Source organism: Oikopleura dioica, chromosome 1 (genome assembly GCF_907165135.1).
Source record: "Oikopleura dioica chromosome 1, OKI2018_I68_1.0, whole genome shotgun sequence".
Classification (NCBI taxonomy): Eukaryota; Metazoa; Chordata; class Appendicularia; order Copelata; family Oikopleuridae; genus Oikopleura; species Oikopleura dioica.
Window position 1 is genome coordinate 3229405 of NC_137291.1, and position 20316 is coordinate 3249720.

A 20316-nucleotide genomic window follows, 5' to 3' on the forward strand; every position below is an offset into this window, starting at 1 on the left:
GGAAAACGAACTTTTTTGATTAATTTCTCGATTCTTTGTTATCGTTAAAATAGTTTTAGGTGGTCTTGATTGCGGCCTGCCTCGAAACTAATAAACTTCTGACAACAAGCTGTTGCCGTATTATGCCATAAATTTTATTTTCTTTGTTACGTTCGAGACGAATTTTAAGGTCAGCACCTTTCCGCATTGTTGCTTTCAAGTTCAGAGCCTTTCAAAGGCAGTTGTGAATATTCATTAGTACAGTCGTTCTCTGACTATAAGGCAAATATATAACGAGAACCAGAGCAAATAGAGATTCTGTAACGACTGCTTTTTCGAGTAAAAAGAACTCTCATTATAAGATCACGTCTTTTTTTTTTGACATTTTGTTCATGCGAGTAACCACTCATCCAGAGGAATTGGCAAGAGAAAATGTCGAAAAATGGTTGCCAAATTTTACGCGGAAACTCAGGCGATCAACAAGTAGAAATGATTTAGACAGGCTCATTTTATCTGTCGAAAGAATGGAATTTTATAATCATGATTGTGCAAATTGGACTCAAGTTCTTTTTGAAGACCAACATTCATATGAAATGGGGGGAAAAATTCTCGGAAGCGAAGAATTGCTTCTTGATGTATTTGAGCCGACAGCATTTCAAAAAGAGATTCTCGCTAGAAACCCACAATTGAAAGGAAAATTGATCGAGCGAAAAGACTTGAATGAAGAAACTGGAGAATGGCTACTTGATGAATTTCTTGCTGAGAAAACGATTTCAATTGGGGGCGAAGCGATTATTTTGACGGAAAATTTCGAGGGCTTCGAAGTCGCTGTTCGCGTTCAAGCGTTTGACCCGTTTCTTTTTACAAATGATCTGAATGATGACGACTTGAGATTTGAGATTCATCTTTCAAACGGCTACGAAATAGCGGAGGATAATTCTGAAGATGATGATGATGATGATTCACAAGTGATTCCATTTCATAAAAATCTCGTCAAAAATTCCTGCAATATCGAATTTTTCGCAAGTGAAGATTGGGAAAAGCAAGACTGCTTAGGGTGGATCACAATTATGGAAAGATGCGACGGCGATTTAAGAGGTAGACTAAAAGCAGACGATTTGGCATTTGAAGAGCGAAAGAAAATCGCGATTGGAGTCAAGGAAGGAGACGATTATTTGGAGAGAATTGGAATTACGCATTTCGACCAGAAGCCGGAAAATATTCTTCTCGTCAATGGGGTGCCAAAATGGAGTGATTTCGGAATCGTCTGGGATCGCTCAGGAAGAGAAAGCTATCGAAAACTTGGTTACGTCAGAAGAGGCAGCAGATTTTCAAATTATCGATGTCTTTGTAAGCTTTCCATTTATTTTTCAAAATTGTTCATTTTAGATTCGGGATCTCCGGCCTTTTCATTGAATTGGCAGCTCTGTGGAACCACCGGAGAATATTTTTCGAATATTTATGTTTTTATTCTGTGCGAGTGGAAAACTGCATGGAATCTTTGCTTCAGCCCAGTTTCACATGATCAAGCGGAGAAAATAAAGAGAAAACTAAAAGTTTGTCCAGATATTTTTTATTTGAACCGTCGATTTCTCTTTAAGATCTTGAACGCTGAATGGTTATCAAATAAAACTTTCAAAATTGACGACATCGAGAAGTTATCGAAAGCCATCACAATCAAAAACGCTCATTTTTATTATTGTCTGGAGAACCAAAGTTTTACGAAGTCGCTTGAAATGGAAAATTTGAAACATCGACTAGCTAGAATGATGGATCTTGAATTCGAAAACTTGACGACGAAAAATATTGCTCAGAGAGAACGATTCCTTTCCGTCCCATTTTCTGTCAGCATTCTTGTTCGATGGACCATCAAAAATGACCTTCAGACGACTGATATAAAAATGGAGAGCAAATATTCTCTTCACAAAATTTTTATAATCTTGACGATGGTTATTTACCCACGAAGCTTGCTGGGATTTAATCTGAATCCAAGAAACGCTAAGGGGGATTTTCAAACGACCGATGTCGAGATACTCCTAAAAAGGCTTAAATATCCATCTTTTTTGAACAAAAGTGGCTTTGACATTTTCAAAGAAAGTGGCGATTTAGAGGGAGAGCTTGATTTTCAGCAAGGTTTGTTTCATAATTGTCATCGTTTTTATTTTTTTTCTAGTTCTTCTTCATCAAAACTTTCATTTCACCCGCCCGTTGAGTGTAACTGGCGCTTATCTGGATTCCAAAGGAAGCGTCATTTTCCACCAAATGCTTCTTGCCGGAATCGAATACAATGAGTACATTTTGCAAAATACGCTCAGTGCAGCTTCATCATCGCAAATAAGAATCCCTCTTGACCGACGATACTACGCCTCTTACAAGATGACCAGATATTGCTACGACAATTACAACGACCTCATTTACTACGGACCAAAAAATGAATTTATTAAATTGGCGAATGAGCAAATCAATATGAAAAAAGAAGTCTGGCATCTTCTTCCCCAAGCCTATTCAATTATTCTTACTGATAAATAAAGCTTTTTCCTGATAGCATCTTAATCCCTGTTTACAATCAAACGTTATTTCAACCACTCGTAAATAAGAGCGAGGTTGGCAAAATTCATCCATAAATCCGAGAGCTTATTTGACCTGTGAAACGATTTTGCATTTTTCCGAGATCAACAAGGTTCATGAAGATTCAAATGCAGGTTATTTTCATCAGCAGGATTAATATCTTTTGAATTTTCGATAAAGCATTTCAGTGATATATTTCCCTAGTCAATAGAATTGAAAGAAAATACTATCTTTTGAAAGCATTATTTAATCAACTCAAATTCGAGACACACATTAAATTGTGACAGACTCATCGAGAATTGGAGCCAGTGAATGATGTCTAATGACTTTGATTTGAGCAATCTTCGAAAACAATTTTCCCCATTCATCTTAGTTCGACCGTAAATCTGTGCTTCCGATTTATGGTTTTTCTTTTAACGATTGTTGACGTAGCCTACAAAATCCTCTCGAAATATTGCTTTCAATGATCGTCAATAATCGTAATAACATTTAATATTTTTAAACGTCATTTTGACATTGTAAAACTTGATTTTCCAAAGAAACTGATATAATTTCCTTCGGTATTAAAAAAGCAATAAACATTTGTTTCGATTAGTTTTTTTCTGAATTGATACAAATACAAGGCCGAATCTACGAAACAAGCTGCCGACAACATAATTCTCAAGATTTATCGGAGGATAAGCCCTTAATTTTTATCAGCCTGGACGGGCATTGTAGATTAATCTCGCTGCAGATCGTAAAAGCTTAAGCTCCTGGTGTTGTAGCGCTACGTGAGCGATCATAATATCAGTAGAGAAAAAAACGAAACGAAACTACGAATGAAATATAAAGTTTGTAAACAAAATTAATCAAAAGATAACAGAACAAAAGTTTGAAACTTAAACTTAAAATTTTCTTTCTTTTTTTATGAAATCTTTAGTTCTTCCTGGGCATCCTGTGCCTAGGAACAGTATCCTGCCTTGGAGTAACCGACCTCACTTGCGCTGAAAACTCTGATTGCTACGCATACAATGCTTTTTGCAATTCAACAACCTTGACTTGCTACTGCAACGATGCATTCTCCTACTACCTTACCCCGCAAGACCCCGAAATCGAAGTCAATGGGCAATTATTGGAAGAAACATGCGTCTTAAAAACTCGTAAAGTCCCCCTTTTGCCCTCCGTCCAAATCAAGGCCAATTTAGCTTGCGACTTTTACGTGGAGGAAAATGGCCCGTGCCCTGCTAACTCGAATTGCATGATTCAAATCGATGGAACTGCCGAGTGCGCTTGTTATCCTGGCTTCGAATCGACGGATGCTGACGGTCAAGTCGGAGTGGATGGGGTTACTTGTGAAAGGAAAGGGATGATAAAATCATTTTTGTTTTTCATGAAATCAATTTATCAATCCAAAAATAAAGAATTAATCCATGCAACTCCTACTCCTGTGACGCAATAGCAAATTCTGAGTGCGTTGCCCTTTCCGAAACGGAAGCTAATTGTGCATGTGGCAATCTTTACGAGCCGTACGTTTTCGGACAATCATGGGAGCTGTCAGAAGACGATCTTTTTCCCAATTCATTTGCGCCAGACGTCATTTGCAATCCTAAATTTCCCTGTTTTGATCAAACCTGTGGTGGGAATCAGACCTGTGTCGTGAACAACAACGATGACGGAATTCCCACTGCTTTCTGTGCCTGCGACGATGGCTTTTCCTCTACTGGAGCTCAAACAGTCCTCATGTCGGATGGCGGTCTTGAGTGCGAAGATCTCGACGAGTGCTCTGATGACGCGCTTAACTTTTGCGCTGCCACTCAAACCTGCATCAACCAAGTTGGAAGCTACGAATGCGAATGCTCTCCTGGATACCTTCCAAATACTGACGAGAACACAGTGTCTGTTGCTCCTTGTGTCCAATGCTCAGGACCAGGGGCAACGGAAAATGACGGAGAATGCACTTGTTATAATGGAGCGATTCTGAGCGAGGGTGATAGTACCCTCTGTGTGTGTCCTGATGGTTGGGAACAGGTAGGTAATATGTGTTCGCTAGGAGGAACTTCTTCGACAACAACCACAACTACTACCACAACTACGACTACAACAACAACTACTTCCACGACGACAAGTAAGACTACGACAACAACCACTACTACGACGACAACCACTACTACGACGACAACCACAACAACGACAACTACAACAACGACAACTACTTCAACAACAACAACTACCACTACTACCACTACGACAAGTACAACTACGACAACTACGACTTCCACAACGACCACTACTACGACGACAACAACAACAACTACAACTACTACAACAACGACAACTACATCCACCACAACTACAAGCACAACAACAACAACTACGACAACAAGTACGTCGACAACTACTACAAGCACCATCACAAGCACAACCAAAAGTACAACAACGAGCACAACTACCACCTCGACTACCACGACTACTTCAACAAATACAACTACCTCGACGACTACTACCACAACGTCAACAACTACAACAACAACCACTACCACCACAAGCACAACGAGCACAACTACGACCACTACAACCATATCTCAAACAACAACTTCAGGCGAACCTTGCTTTGGTCCAACCAGCCGTTTTGAAAATGGCGCTTGCACTTGCGACTTTACAATCCGAAGTATCGAACTAAAAGATGACCAGAAAACCTGCCGTTGCAAAGAAAAATTTACTTGGAGAGAGAATCTTGGAATTTGCGACTGTGAGCCTGGTCTTTTCGTGAGTACAAAAGTTTATAGAAATCATTAAATGAGTTAAAAGAAATCGATTCGGGGAGGTTGCGTTCCACCAGAAGACAACTACATTCAATGGAAGGGACCCTTCGGAAAATGCGAAGGAAATCGTCGGAAACGAGCGATCAAGCAAATCGACCGTGTTGAAAATGGCGCTACTGAGGTTAGGTTATCTTCTTAATTAATATAAGAACAATGTCAAGGCTCCTTGGTTCGGAAGAAATGTCAACTCTTGGAAAGTCACTGAAAAATGCGGCGCCGATAGACCAGGTTCGAATCCTTCGAAAGAAGATAATTGAAGACTTTATAGATTTTTTAAGCCATCACCACCGACTGGAATCGCTGTCTCATGCCATTTCTTACATTCTGGCTCACAAAGCGTCCCTTCAGGAACAAAACCGCCTCTGGTATCTCTGCACATCCAGTTGTAAAACTCGCTGACGGGCAATTCTGACATGTTGCATCCGCTTGGGACGCAATCGCAGCCGCCGTAGGGGATGTCAGTATGGTCGTGGGTGAAGAACACGTGACCGTCGACGGCATTGCATCGAGCGGTTTTGGAAAGAAGGTCGCCGGAGGAACATTTTAACTCGAAGTTGGCTGGACAGGTGGGGATGCAAAAGTCGCCCTGGTCGACATCGCCGAATGCGTTATCGCCTTTTTCGAGTTCGATAAGAGCCAAATTAGATCAAAAAAGGAAAAACTAAAAGAAGAAATTATCAAACACTGTCCTAAACAAGTCCAATTTCCAGCGCTCAGCCAAGGAAGATCAAATTCCGAGCACTTCTGATCTTCATCAAGATAGTCGTCCTCCCAACTAGTCGCGTTTCCTGTTGAGTTTCCATTGAGCATGTCATCGACTTGCCAGTGGATTCCAGAAGGAGGAGCGAAAGTTGTCGTCATGTCGAACTCGTTGCTACGGTCAAGGCAGTTGGGTATGTAGTTGACGGGATCCCACTCGTTGATTTGATCGTTGTAGGTTAACCAACCGGATGCTGAAGAAAATGGGTTGATTTTTGGGTCGAAAAACGGGTCTTTTTTTACCTTCGTTGGCGCATTGTCCCGGCGCAAAGTTTCCAAAAGAGTAAGCACTATCCGATCCGAGCGTTCTCCCGAGAATCCAAAATCCCATCCTGTCATTCAAATAAATGACCTTGGAACTGCTCGGCGATCGGTACCATTTTTGCCCTGCCCAGGTTCCTTGTTCTTCAAAAACTTCGCCTCCAAACTCCCATTTTTTGCAGCAGTTTTCTTCGCAGCCCATTTCATCCGAGCCGTCAGTGCAATCAGCGAACCCATCGCATCGGCGAGAGGCAAAGTATTGTTCTCCGCCGCTGTTGCACATTTCCAGCTCGTTGCCGCAAGTAGGATCGCAGCCGTAACTCTTGCAGATGCCCATCATGTCTTTTGTCGTCGGACGAAGTCGTTGGCCATTCGTGATCGGATTCAAGCCGCTTTTGAGCGTCAGAGTCGGGCCGTTACCATTCGAAAAAGCATCGGTCGAGTAATGCATTACGCTGTTGATATCGTAGCCGATGAAATTATCAGAAAACTGGTTCATGGAAATCTTGGAGAAATCCGAGGCATGTCCGTTTCGGATGTTTTCCCAGTGGATGTCGACGAAGTTGTCTCGATCGGGTCGCTGATGCTCGTGGAGAAAACCAAGCGCGTGGAAGAATTCGTGAAGGGATCGGCCGAGAGTATGGCAGCCAGAACCAAGACTGATTGAGGTGATAAGAAGACTTGGAAATAGAGAAATTCGACATTTTTGATACAAAAATATTGTCCAAATTTCGACAAAAAAAAACGGATTTTTTCGACAATTTTTTTTCTGAAATCTGATTGGCCAAATTTGATTGGTCAAAAATGTCGATATTTTGGTCAAATTCATTATTTTTATTTTGCCGATTTTAGCCCCTTTTCAAGAAACCTGATGTTATGAAGTTTTCTCTATCATTTTTCGGGGATTAAAAAAGGTATCGCCCAACGCTTTAGATAAATGAAAACCCCTCTCTGAAAGCAACCCTCTCGCGAATTGAACGTGTCTAGTACCAGTTTTACGAAAAACGGCTTCTCGACTGCCGCAGCTCACATTCCGAAGAGCCATTCCGCGGACATAATCTCTGTCAATTATTGAGCAACGTTGGCGATTAAATTTTTTGAAGAAAAAATCCCTGAAAATTTCAAAAATCCCTAAAACTCGAAAATTATTGCTTACGTCGAGATTTTATGACGAAAACCGAATTTTACATTGAACTTCATTTTATGGATTTTTTTCTGTTTCTTAACAGACGTGAAAACCCGCCTTTATCTCGAGTATTTTCATGCAAAGTGAACGTAAAGGCGCAGCTTTAGCGCCGATTACGGAAAAAACGTTGTCAAAGTTTACGCGATTGGATCCAGCTCGTCCAGAATGCGTGAGGCATACTCTGCTGTGAAAACATGATATCAGCGCCTATCACGCTGCGAGAAAAACAAAATTCGAAGGCAAGGGGTTATTTCGATGAATTTTTTATCGAAGCGTTTTTTTTGATTGGACAAAAAAGATAATCATCAAAAAGCTAGAAAACCTGTTAGATTTTATGTTTCTCAAAGCTAAATTTCGTGCTTATCCCTAGAACATGTTAAATCCTCCTCCCGTTAGCGCCCGAAATTATAAATTCTACAACCCCTTCAACCAAATTTTCGCAGCTTTTCGAGTCTAAGGTGGCCCAAAATTTACAAACAGAACGAAAAATTTACACAATCGGCTGGTTTTTGAGGTGGAAATTCTATTCGATTGAATATTATGCGACTGTGGCATGGGCGAAATTCGCAAATGAATTCGATTTGTTTTCAAATTTCCCATTTTTTTTTACGAAAAATACACAAAAACTTTCTTGGATTTGAAGAAGATCACGTTGTTTTTTTAGAGAAAATTCGGTATCCGACCGCGAAGATAATATGAGCCGCAATAGATACGTCAGCCGGAAAATATATTATCAAATAGATTTTGATCGATTTCCACTCCGGAAACATAAAGTCGGAAATATGTCCAAATTTCATGAAAAAGCATGCATCATGTTTTCTTTTTAACCCCATTGGTCATTTGTGTCCAAAGTGGACATTTTAAATTTTTATTTTTCACGATTATCGCTTAAAAAATTTGGGTCCCCAAGTTAGGAGATGTCAGGAAACAACAAAAATCCCGGCAAATTTCGCTTGAAAATTTTCGACAAATCAGAAGCCTGGATTCCCCAAACGAGCCAATCAGAAGCCAAGTAGCCACCCACGCATAATTTTTCGATATTTTTTGCCGAACCCTAAAGAATTGGCGGAAAAAAACGAAAACTGAATTATCAGAAAATTCAACTGATAACGATTTTATCACCCTTTCCTAATCAACTGTTCTTTATGAAGCTTTCCAATATAACTCCAGCAACCGGACTGGGCACCAATGATTTTCAACCTAGCGCCGTTGAACGAGTCCGAATCGTCTTCTTTAAAAACGATGCACTTTTTCGTCTCCGAGTTGAACCAGTCCAAGTGCTCGCGAATCGAGTTCTTCGTCGATTGAGAAAAGCCAAATTCAGCGATCGAGCCGAATTTGAAGGGAACTTGGTAGACGCCGTTTATCTTCTTTTCTTTCCACCTGAAGGAAAAAGGTATGAAACGAACGAATGATAAGATATGCAATGAAGAATTTATAATTCGACCTTGGGAAGATGATAAAAATCTTGAAATAATATATTTTGCGGAGAGGGCGAGGTAAGAATATGCTCATAAAAATAACACAAAAACTGATGATTCGTCGATTTTTTAATCAGCAAGAGTATCGATAATTTTGAAATATACGACGGTTTTTCAGAAAATTCTCGACTAGAAAATTGGAGGTGTCAGGAAGCGACAAAATTTCGACAAATTTTGCGTAGAAATTTTCAACCAATAAGATGCCTGGATTTGGTACACCGGCCAATCAGCAGCCGAGTAGCCGCCCACGCAAAATTTGTCGAAATTTTTTGTCGGTTCCCGATACCACCACCTAGAAAAATGCTACTTTTTTCGACTTACTGAGGTGCATTTTTCTGATTTGATCTTGCCATCAATCCATTTTCATCTCTCCTTCTCGGTCTTGAAATTTCATCAGGTCTTCTTTGAACATGTCGAGCTGGAACATTCTCGCCATCGAGTCGTCTTTGTCGAGCTTGCCAAGGAGTCATGATCACCTTTTCAAAATCCGTCTTGAAGGGCACTTGTACTGGACTACTGTCTGATGATAGGAAGAATCGCTGCATGCCTAAAAATAATTTTTACTAAGAGTTTCTAAGTTTGGTAGATTTCAAGAGTTCTCAAGAATTTGTGATTTTATCATAACATTTTCGGGTATCATGTAAGTGCCCTTGAATCTGGATGTTTTTGATAAGCCGGAAAGCGGAAAAAATTAGCTGAACCTGATCAAAAAGCAAGACATCTGTGATGGATTTGTACTTGTACCTAACACGTACGCCGAGCGAACTTTTAACGAATGAAAATGAAAAGATTGCAAAAAATATACATTGTCTGGAAAGTCGACATCTGAATTGGGATAAAGAAAAATTTTCGAATTTTTCAAAAAAAATAAAACTCAATAAAAGCAAAATAAAATTTGAAATTATGCTTTTCGAAAATAAAAATTCGAAATTTATTGTTTTTACAAACCTAAAAATCAATCCTAACCCTAGCGAAAGTTATCTGTTTTTCATGAGTTTTCATGAAAAACTACTATAAGACTGAAAAATTGCTGTTAAAAAGAACGTTATGAACATTGTTTTCAACAAGTTTCAATCATCGTCAAAATTCACATTTTCTACTCACGTCTCGTGCTCGCTGGCTCGGGCGGAATGCATCTCGGCTTGTACAAGGACCGCTTTGGTTGCCATTGACATCTGTTTCGCGGAACACCACTGAATTCGATTTGAAGGAGATATATTTGTAAACTTTCACGCCACTTTTCGAAACGGTCCAAAATCTCGTCATACCCATTCAATTCGTAAAAAAATTGAACAGTATCTCAGATTCATGATCATCATAATCCGAGCAAGACAGAATTTTTTGCTAAAACTAGTGGTTGTACCGCTAACACGTGATCTCTTATCAATCGGATTCAAGTAATCCGGGGATTACTTACTCATACTCAGGATAATCGTTTGAGCCCTTTTTCAATGCTGACTATTTTTTGAGATTTTGACATATCTTTTTAGGCTTTTCATTAATTTAAATAATCGTGAATTTATGACTCTTATGAAAGTTATGATTTATGAAACCTGAGTCAGGGTTTGAATGATCTTCTATGAAAAGCCGCTCTGCGGCTTATTTTAAACGAAGCCGCAAGCGGCTTCGCAGAATGACTATTTCGATCAATTTTTTTAATTCGGATATGAGAGCTTTCCGAAAATTAGTGGAGCGATTTCGCTCTGACAGGAATTTGACAGATGTGGAGTGCGCGTTCTCGAGAAGAACTTTCTCACTAACGTAAGCTCCGATATTGGAGATGTCAGCGATTTTTTATATTTTTGTGGACTCACCTAAATCTGGTGCAGGAGCAAGTGACTTCTGGAATAGACGGCGTGTAATCATCTGGGCAGGTGACTTGGCACTTCGAGGAGTCGGTCAGTTCGTCTGGGCACGAGAAATTTACACGGCTAGAAAAACGTGTAACAGGGGTTAATTGAGAGAGGGAGAGATGTTCTCATGAAGATCGCTTATCCGAGGCGAAAAATCTCTAGAAAAATTGATGAAAAATGTGAAGCCGCTTGCGGGTTCGAGCCGAAAGAAGTAAATTTTTTTCTGGGCTCGAAGCCGCAATTTAAGCCGCGCTTTTTTCGACTCGAAACCGCAAGCTGCTTCTCGATTTTCATCATTTTTTCTAGAAGAAAGAAATCTTATGTAAAGAGACAAATGTAAAAGAGGATTTGGCAGATGAGCCTCTCCGATTTGATTTTGTGAGTGAGAGCGGCCACTCGCCGCGGCGCATCTGCCGAAAAAGCAGATTAGAAAGAAGCATTTTTGTTTGTGCGACCTTGAGAGACGCGTACTTATCGCTTTTATCGAATCATAAATATGCAGGTCTTTTGGATCATGCTTTCAAAGAAATCAAAAATTGCAAAAAAAAAATAATATTTTATGATTTCTGAATCGTTACTCATTTCAATCTTTTGCTCCGCAGCCTGCGTTAAAACCTGAGTCAGGGTTCATGAAAGATTTTCAAGACCCTGATTCAGGCTTTTTCTCAAGCTTCATCCTAACCTGTGTCGAAAACCTGAGTCAGGGTTCCAAAAAGATTTTCAGATTCCTGACTCAGGTTTTCCTCAAGCTACATCCGACCTGTGAAGAAAACCAGAGTCAGGTTTCTGAAAATGCTTTGACAAAACCTGACTCAGGTTTCCAACACAGGTTCCCGAAGTGTTGTTCCAAGGGTTTTTTTGTTTGTCCTTTAACTCCATTATTTCTTACCTTGATAAGTTTTTGAACCACTGATCCGGCTTTCTACACTGAGTATTTGTAGCTATGTCGCTTCCATGAACTGAGCTTGCGGCAAGTGCCAGTAGTTTTAGCTTTACCATGCTTTTCGTTCTGAAAAATAACGTGAATAGAAGTAGAAGCGCAAGAATAAGATTACGAGAAGCGAAGCACAACTCGAGACCCGACCGCGTAAATAATCATTATTGACGTACCAAGACGCCAGCTGAGGTTTCAGTAATGCCATGATGCGCCATGTACTACTCATCGCGATAATTTCTTTAAACCCTGATTGGCCTCCAAGTCGAATACCGAGTTTTGATTGGATCAAATTTAAGACCAATCAAATGCTCGCATTCGGCCGTTAAGCCAATCAGATTTAAGAAAATAATTTTCGCAAATTTTATTTTTTCAAAGCTTGATCAATTTTAAGGATTTTACTCCGAAAAAAGGAGAATATCTTTGAGATCCCCTTAATTTCGGAAGCAAAGTTTCTTTGAAAAATTTCATTCTTTTCCGATTGAAGGAGATATCCTCACTCCACAGAAACATCTTATTTCCAAAAGCTGTGTAATTTGTTGGCTTGATTAAAAAAAGTAGCATTTCTAGCGTTCGGCTACTGGAATTAGACGCACCGGTAATGCGTTGCCGCCGCGTTAGGCACCCTTGCGAATACCCAGATGCCAAATCAAATAAGCATCTCGTACGTAATATCAAGCTCCGTTTTGTCAGCTCGATTTTGGCTTTTTTTAGGAAAGAAATTACTCGCTGATTACATAAATTTCAGTATCTTTGGATCTACAAAATCTTTAGCATCTTTAAAAATTCCTAAATTGACGGTAAATCGTGAATGTTGTTTCTTTAACTGACAATTTTCCTTTCTATTTATTAAATTTAGTAAATCAAATTAATTTCAAGAATATAAAAATAGAGTTTTTTGTTATTTTTATCGACTATTTATTAAATAACTTGATTTTTTCTTTAAAATTGATAAAAAAAAATACCTTTTTGTATGTTTTTTTGCTCAGGTTGACGTCTCTATCTTTCGATCAAAAAAAGTAAATTATCAATCAAATAAGAAAATTAAAAAGTTGGAGAGTCGAGATAATTTCTCTTTCGAACTCTTCCGGACTTGAGAAATTTCAACTTCAAGCGCGTTATTTTACAGCGCGTTGCGATGCGCGCCGCGCGCCGCCGTGAGCTCTCGCGCGCCCTCGGAGGAACTCGGAAAAGCGACGAAGAAGTGAGTTAACGATTGATTTTCTAATGACCATCAATAGCTGTTTACGGTAAAAGATGAAAAACAAGAAACTGAAGCTTCTAACATACATTTTTTTGTGTGCCGATTGATGAGTTATCACTATTTTATAACAGTTGAAAAGCAGTTGTGATGATTTATGAAATGAAGAACTAGGGATTATCATTTATAATCCCATAATAGTACCTAAATCTTATTTTGTAAAAAGCAGAATTATTGAAGTTTTTTACCAACAAGTCGATTTCAGCGGGAAATATAGGGATTTTCTTAGTTCAAAATATCTTTGAGCAAATGATAGTATTCCAGCTTATCTTTTTCTTCAGTTACGTCCAGCTGATTTTTTTGTTTTCAAGGTTTTCTATTTTAATCTTTTCCTCAAAAAAGACCGTTTTCGACCGTCTTTCTAAGTCTTACCGAAATAGTAAGCGACTTGACATCATGAACAGGAGCCTTAATATAGTGACACCCTTATTTTTATGTAATGGGACAAAATTGCATTTCGTGCGAAACAAGGTTCATGAAAATGATCTCTAAAAAGACTCGAGAAAACTATTTCTTTCCATAGATTCTAGACTCTTGTCGAACTTGAAATTTTCTCCGGGATAATCTTGGGAAGATATTTTATCGAGAGACTCAGGGGTAAGTAACACGACAGCTTGGTGGAGCGGCGGTGGCCTCTAGAAATTGCAACGGCGGTTTGACTTGCGCAACCTTTTGGATTTTTTCAAGATGGAAAATCTACCGGTTTGGGAATCAGGATGCAGGATGTTTTACGTGTGACTTTGGTTTTGATTTAGACTTACAGTTTTTTTTTATTTCATTTCGACCATTTTCTTGGAAATTTCAATACTTTAGCTCTCTCAAAAGCTGAACGATAATATGAATCTCCTAAAATTGCTCAAGTCTCGTAAAAATATACGGTAAAAACCTGATTGAATTATCAAAGACGTAGATAATTGGCCCAAACATCTTTTTGAGCCCTTTTCCTGTATATTAAATTGAGCCCTTCACGTTTCTAGCGTCCAAGAAAAAAATTATATTTGTAACGAACGACGTATTTATGCAGCTCTTTTTGAGCGACTAATTTGATTGAGGAAAAATCAGAATCCATTCTCCCGCATAAGCTTTTTCTAGTGGGTTAGAAATGTTCTTGTTTGACTCGCAATACAATCAATTCAATTGTTAACAAGTTTTGAGGACCAATTTCAGGAAAATCTGAAATTTTAGCAAAATTGGGACTTTTTGGTCATTTTTCGTCGAAAAGTTCGATTTTCAAACGCGATTTTGCGGGTGTTAGAGTCGAGATAGACCCCCAAAAAATGAAGCCTTAAAATCGTTTTTCGACCTGTAGAATCTATTTCCGGGGTCAAATTTGTGAAATTCCGAAAAAAGATTTTTCGAAGATTGTTGACGGGGGGGTCCTTAATAAAGTGACATCCTTATTTCATTATATTCAAAGAAAATATAAGGTGGAGAAGATATTTTTTATTTTTTTTTTAATTTTATCATTTTTGTCAGAATTGTCTTCAAAAAATATTTTTGAAACTCAGTTAGGAAAATCAAGTTTCCCGACATCCTAGATCTGCTTCGTTGAGCATCAATAATTACCCCTTGGAAAAGCTCGTACTAATTCTGTTTTCTCACGTTTCGCTGTTTATCTCAAAATAATTGAACAATCCAAAAATAAGTTAAATTATTGTCAAAATAAAATGAATTGTAATCCTCTTGTTGTCATATCGACAGAGAAAATCCGTTTACTATTCAAAAATTGAATTGACCTGCCAAGTTCTATTAATTGTTTTCAAGCGAAAAAATGGAAAAAGTGGAACACGAGTTAAAATTATTGATTGACGTGGAAAAAAGTGCTGATCAGAAGTCGAACAAGGTGTTTTACCACTAATTTTTTGTGATCAAAATATATTCAAAGAAAACAGATGAGTTTCAAGAGACAGTATTTTTTCTCGTTGAGATTGTGACTGGCAGACCATATTGACAGTTAGAGTTTTATATACAGTACTTTAGATAAAAAAACGAGAGAGCACAAAAAGTTTAAAAAATAATTTATTATTTTTCAATAAGTGGCCATTTTTTGGGGAGGTGTCAGGAACCGACAATAAATTTCGACAAATTTTGCGTAGGCGGCTACTTCGATGCTTATTGGCTGGTTATCTAGGCTTCTGATTGGTTGAAAATTTCCACGCAAAAATTATCGAAATTTTCTTGTCAGCCTCCGACGCCATCCCTATTTTTCCCCAGCCAATCAAAAAACAGCTACCCTAACCCTAACCCTAACTTTAAAAAATTAATTCTTCAGTTAATCACCTTACTTAGGAAAATTTCAACATCTTTATTTCTTTTCAGTATATTTAACATAAATCATTCATCAGAAATTGGGTCTTTTGGGTTGGAGTCAGGATTCTATATTTACATTGTCCTCAAATATCCACAGCGCTGTTCAACCCTTTTGGCTCAACATAAGTCAGGTCGTCCACCGAATCGCCCCCAGTAATCGTTGGCGGGGAAACGTAGTCTTGCAGGCCATTGTAAACTTCTTGTTCGAAATTTTCCGCGATGGAGCTTCTCGAAGCGACTTCGTAGATTTGATTGGATTTGACGGATAGAGGGTTGGATTTGGGCTCGTGGCCGTAGGCGATTTCGAAGTCGGTTGATTCGGGCGTCTGTGGCATTCGAAGCTGAGTTGGCCGCCGTTTACTGATGCTCTAGAAATATTATAATCGAGTGGATAAATTGACGGAAAATCGCCCAAATTTTGGGCGGGCAAAAATCAGAGCATTTACTGGTAACTGGTAAAAAAGTGATGTCATGTATCACTGCTGTAAAACAATATTATTGCTTTTATTCTCTAACTAAAAGATATATTTTTAACATTCTCATTTCTGATTCGGACGTCTAGAAAAGTGACTTACATTTTTGTTGAGTCTTTTGTAATGCTCCCTGAAAAACGTCGAGAGTTCTTTGAAAGAAGGTCGGTTCTGCCGCTCGAATTGCCAGCAGTATAAAAGTGTATCGTACAGTTCATCGTCACAGTGATCTGGTTTGTCGAGTCGCCGGCCGCACTGGAGGTATTCCTCAAGCTCTAGAAAAATGAGATGAAAAGAGCTCCTGAGGCGAAAGCCTACCTTTCCAATTATTCTGGGGTCCATAAGGAACCAACCCTCTCGTAAAAATCTCCCAAATCAGAATTCCAAACGCCCAAACATCGCTCATTGTCGTAAATTGCTTATTTTTCAAAACCTCAGGCGCCAGCCACTTGATAGGAAGCTTCGTCATCGTTTGCATACTGTACTGGTCATAATCGCCGTATGCATTTTCCATGTGTTTTGCAAGGCCAAAGTCGGATATTCGGAGATTAATTTTTGCTGAAAAATAAAAAATTTTTCGTTATCTGATTGGCTGGCAGGCCGAATCGAACGATTTGATTGGCTCTAATTGGTACGTACTTCCGTTACTTTCCAAAAGGCAATTTCTCGCAGCTAAGTCTCGATGAATCACATTCTTGGTCGACAAGTAGTCCATTCCATCCGCTGCATTCATCGCGAATTGCATGCAAAGCTTATAAGTAACAGGGCTTTCAGGAGATCTGATAAATGTCAGAGCATCTCCTCTATCCATCAGCGGTAGAATTATCTGTTTTATGGCTCGTTTTCGAAATCAAAATACCAAAATTGCTGATTGAAAAAGCCATTTCTCTGGGTTAATCTTCTCGTCTAAACTGACACCCTCGCATTTCATAATATTCTCATGCTCGAATCTCGCCATTTCGAATGCCTCTTTGAAAATCTCCTTGAACAAATCCTGGTTCAGCTCTAGCATGCGCTTGCGGAAGGCCTCCACTTCTCGATAATCTTTTTTTTTGGGTTTCGAGCTTATTTAAAAAATTGCTTATTCATCTAAGATTGAATCAAAAAAAATTTTCTGCAACCCGTTCCGACATCGTCAGGTGGCGAAATGTCTGCCCGACACGTCTTCACGCAGCATTCTTTTCCGTCGACAATTGCTACTGATACAACTCCGAACTAGAAGAATTAGTATAAAAATATAGATAAATAGAGGTGAGATTCTTGATGTCCAGAAACCACAATTTGATTTTGAAATTGATCACCTGGTTAAATAAAAGGCTTAATTTTATTGAGAAAAATTCTTTATAATCATCGACATATCTTCTATCGAATAGGATCCTTAAGTTAACTGACCTTTTTAATATTAGATTTTTACCATTTTTACTATACAATATGATTAAAATTTTAATTGATTATCAATTCAAAAACAAAAAAATTTTCCTACCTGGCCTTTTCCGAGAATTCTTTCTGTTCTTTTGATCCTTTCATTCGGAATATAAAGCTTTTTGAGACCATTTGCTAGCATTGGATCTTCTTTTTCCACCTTTTGAATGTATTCTTGAAACGCTTTCGTATTGCTGATCACGAAAGACTGCGGGATTAATCGGTCCATTTCTTTGGAATTTGTTTCTTTTTGCTTCTTATTCTTCCAGAAGAGATATCCGATGACGGCGAGAAGGACGAAGATGATGGAGAAAACGACGCTGAGGATAATGGCGACCTTGTTTTTCCACGGGTTTCTGATGACTCCGATGATTTTTGACTGATTTCCAAGGCTAAAAGAAAAGCTTGACTTCGGAAAAACTGGCTGATTGGGTAGATTTGTGCTTAGCCCTCACGTTTAGCTGTTATGATGGACAATAAATGGACCCTTGTGTTTTTGGATCGATCGATTGTTAGATGTTCAACCAAAACAGAGCTCTATTTACTCTCAGCAGCAAGGAAATCAGCTCTGTTTTACGAACAATGATAATGAGATAAAAGTAGAAATGAGAAATGAATAAACAAATCATCAACAATTTGCAATTTGTTGATGTCTTGCGCCAATTAATGATTTATCTTAGAACAAGGGCCAAGGAGAAATAAGCAATTTTACCTAAAATGCAATTCGGAATATTTCCACTGAAGATAGTGCGCCGCGTCAGATTCGTACATTGCCTCGAATCGGAGGATGTTCAGATTATCGACAGTCGTGAAAGCGCTGATATTTCTAGCGCCGTGGAGAACTGGTCCAGAGTAGCTGTCTTGTCCAAGATTATCGGCCATTGTAACTCTTTCGCCGTGCGCGATGGTGACGTTTTGGTGCTTGTTTTTCTCGTTGAAGAATCCAAGAGAACTGTGCTTGATGAAGTATTTGAGCATATCAAGTCCGTCTTCAACATGATGGCCGGGGACTTGGTTCAAATTCAGCTCCAAGTACTTGACTTTTCTTCCCGCTTTGTCGACTCCTTCAAGATCTTTGACCAACGAGAACTCTCTTGCGTCTCCTTTCTTTTCATCTTTCGATCCCTCCAGGACGAGTGGATAAAATCTGTTATCGAAAAAATCGTGGAAGACAATTTCATTTGTGATTAGCACTCCCAAACCATCCAGTTCCAAATTCAAGATTCCGCGCGACCAGTTTTTGTTCACCTCCGGCGTGTTGAAATAAACCCGATTTTCTTTTATATCAATCACTTCTACTTTCACGGGATCAAGTCTTCTATCGGGATCTTCAAGCAGAAGCTGGTATGTTTGAAAATTTGGAACTCGTGCTTTTTTCGCGCTTTCTTTCAATTCTTCGATCAGAGAGCTCAGAGTTTTCGATGATTTTGAAAGACCACCAGGCTGCCATCTTGTCACATGACATCCCATCGTTAGACCACCCTCTCGTGGCCAGTAATGAACTGTATTTTGACAATCATAAAATGCTGCGGGGCCTAGAGCAGCTTGAGCTTCTGCGGAAAGAGGAGAAGGCGAGGGTTGAATTGATCCAGTTTGAAAAAATTCTATTAAATTCTGAAAACCTTCTTTTCCATTCTCTAGTTTTTCTTTGGCCTTCTCTCCCCATTTATAGGTCCTATCTGCTTTCGCTCTCAAAAGAAGAAATAAGAAAAAATAGTTCATCTTTTTTATCTTTTGAAATGCATTTTTCGGATAGCGGGGAAATTTGCACAAGAGTATGATTACTGAGCAAACAAGGTGAGCCTGGCTCTCCAAATCATCAATGACACTACAAGTAGTCAAATTGACATGAATTTATTTAATATTTAAAAAATGAAATCGCGAAATAATCAAAATAAGGCTTTGTTTGGTAAACCTTAGGGAAATAAGAATGCAAGTTCATAAGTATTCATCAGCTAATTATGGCGACGGGTGATCACCTTCAGCTCCTTCTTTTTTCTTCAAAGAGAAAACCGAGAATTGAAAAAAAATGAATGTCGGAAAGGTAAGTTCCCTTCTTTTTGCCTCTCAAGCAGTTGTCAATTGTAGCATGGAAAAATCTATGGCGATCAAGTTTCAATCCACAAAAAGCACTTATGCAAATTTCTGTTTGAAGTCAGTGAGGATAATATGAATATCAATTTTGGGTCCGAGATCTGTGAAGAATACACTCCCGTATATAATCAAGAAAAGCCTTTTGAAATCAATGACGATAAAATCGAATGAATAAATTAAAAAATATTTTTGTTCCCGAAATTTTTCAAAAAACTCTTGAAAAGACAACTCAACAATCGTCGGCGCAATCAAAACCGACTCTCAAGAAAACCACGAAAAGTAAGTTACCCCCCCCTTTCCCCCTCCTCTAAATCTCTTATAGAACTTGGGATCCAGTAGATACGACCCTGGTCATTCTGACCCTTGTTGGTTGGATGCTTCTATTGGTTGTTTGTTTCAACAAATTTGTCGACGTCCTGGCTTATCATGCTATTCGAAACGAGTCGCAAATTGACAAAAACTACCGAAAATATCTTCATGCGAGGGTTCAGATTGTCAAGCCTTCTGAGAGACGCAATGCTTTCGGTAAGATAGTTTTCTTTTAAAAAAGAAAAAAACCTATTTAGTAATTGAAAATAAAGATGCAAGAGACAGACGATCATCAGAGTTTCGACGAAGCCAATCAGAAATCGGTATGGTCTCTTGAAAAAACCCATAAAATCAATTGTTCAGGGGATGATTTTGACGATCTGGAATTTATGGATTGCCAAGAATTTACTGTTTTCTGACTGTTTCAAAACAAAACTGATGTTAATAAAATTCTTTGCAAAAAATTCAAAATATCTCAGACAAGAGAAGAGAAGTGAGTACATATGTATTTCGGGATATAAGAAACTACAGGAACATTAGCAACAGTATCTGCTGCGAGTCATATCATTTGCATTCAGTCTTATTGCAGCTCGTTTCGCAAGGAGTGCAGGTTTTTTCGTGCGTCTAC

At 38.8% G+C, this 20316-nt stretch overlaps 5 protein-coding genes across 6 annotated transcripts; 2 read left to right on the forward strand and 3 right to left on the reverse strand.

Moving 5' to 3' along the window:
- Nucleotides 1-376: 376 nt before the first annotated feature.
- LOC145708276 (uncharacterized) lies at nt 377-2526 on the forward strand. Of its 2 annotated transcripts, XM_081785941.1 has the most exons (4): nt 377-1329; nt 1369-1535; nt 1581-2112; nt 2153-2526. In XM_081785941.1, exons 1-4 carry the CDS (start codon nt 504-506, stop codon nt 2506-2508), a joined length of 1881 nt encoding a protein of 626 aa, XP_081642067.1. In that variant the 5' UTR covers nt 377-503; the 3' UTR covers nt 2509-2526. The 2 variants fall into 2 exon arrangements, with proteins under 2 accessions (XP_081642067.1, XP_081642061.1); XM_081785935.1 differs by having other exon boundaries at nt 1369-2112.
- A 710-nt stretch (nt 2527-3236) lies between these two features.
- Nucleotides 3237-5605, forward strand: LOC145711566 (uncharacterized). Its single transcript, XM_081789258.1, has 6 exons — nt 3237-3377; nt 3467-3686; nt 3732-3909; nt 3948-5292; nt 5335-5469; nt 5510-5605. Exons 1-6 carry the CDS (start codon nt 3366-3368, stop codon nt 5603-5605), a joined length of 1986 nt encoding a protein of 661 aa, XP_081645384.1. The 5' UTR covers nt 3237-3365.
- Nucleotides 5308-12924, reverse strand: LOC145711567 (uncharacterized). The gene is made up of 9 exons (XM_081789259.1): nt 12788-12924; nt 11778-11897; nt 10850-10966; nt 10140-10228; nt 9357-9582; nt 8677-8937; nt 6351-7027; nt 6047-6301; nt 5308-5972 (listed from the first exon to the last, which is right to left on the reverse strand). The coding sequence occupies exons 2-9, from the start codon at nt 11885-11887 to the stop codon at nt 5611-5613; spliced, it is 2097 nt and encodes a 698-aa protein (XP_081645385.1). The 5' UTR covers nt 11888-11897; nt 12788-12924; the 3' UTR covers nt 5308-5610.
- A 2489-nt stretch (nt 12925-15413) lies between these two features.
- On the reverse strand, nt 15414-16904 carry LOC145708323 (hepatocyte growth factor receptor-like). The gene is made up of 4 exons (XM_081785986.1): nt 16503-16904; nt 16182-16421; nt 15969-16138; nt 15414-15761 (listed from the first exon to the last, which is right to left on the reverse strand). Exons 1-4 carry the CDS (start codon nt 16672-16674, stop codon nt 15477-15479), a joined length of 867 nt encoding a protein of 288 aa, XP_081642112.1. The 5' UTR covers nt 16675-16904; the 3' UTR covers nt 15414-15476.
- Nucleotides 16714-18992, reverse strand: LOC145711568 (uncharacterized). The gene is made up of 4 exons (XM_081789260.1): nt 17998-18992; nt 17347-17677; nt 16985-17078; nt 16714-16907 (listed from the first exon to the last, which is right to left on the reverse strand). Exons 1-4 carry the CDS (start codon nt 18753-18755, stop codon nt 16714-16716), a joined length of 1377 nt encoding a protein of 458 aa, XP_081645386.1. The 5' UTR covers nt 18756-18992.
- Nucleotides 18993-20316: the final 1324 nt, after the last annotated feature.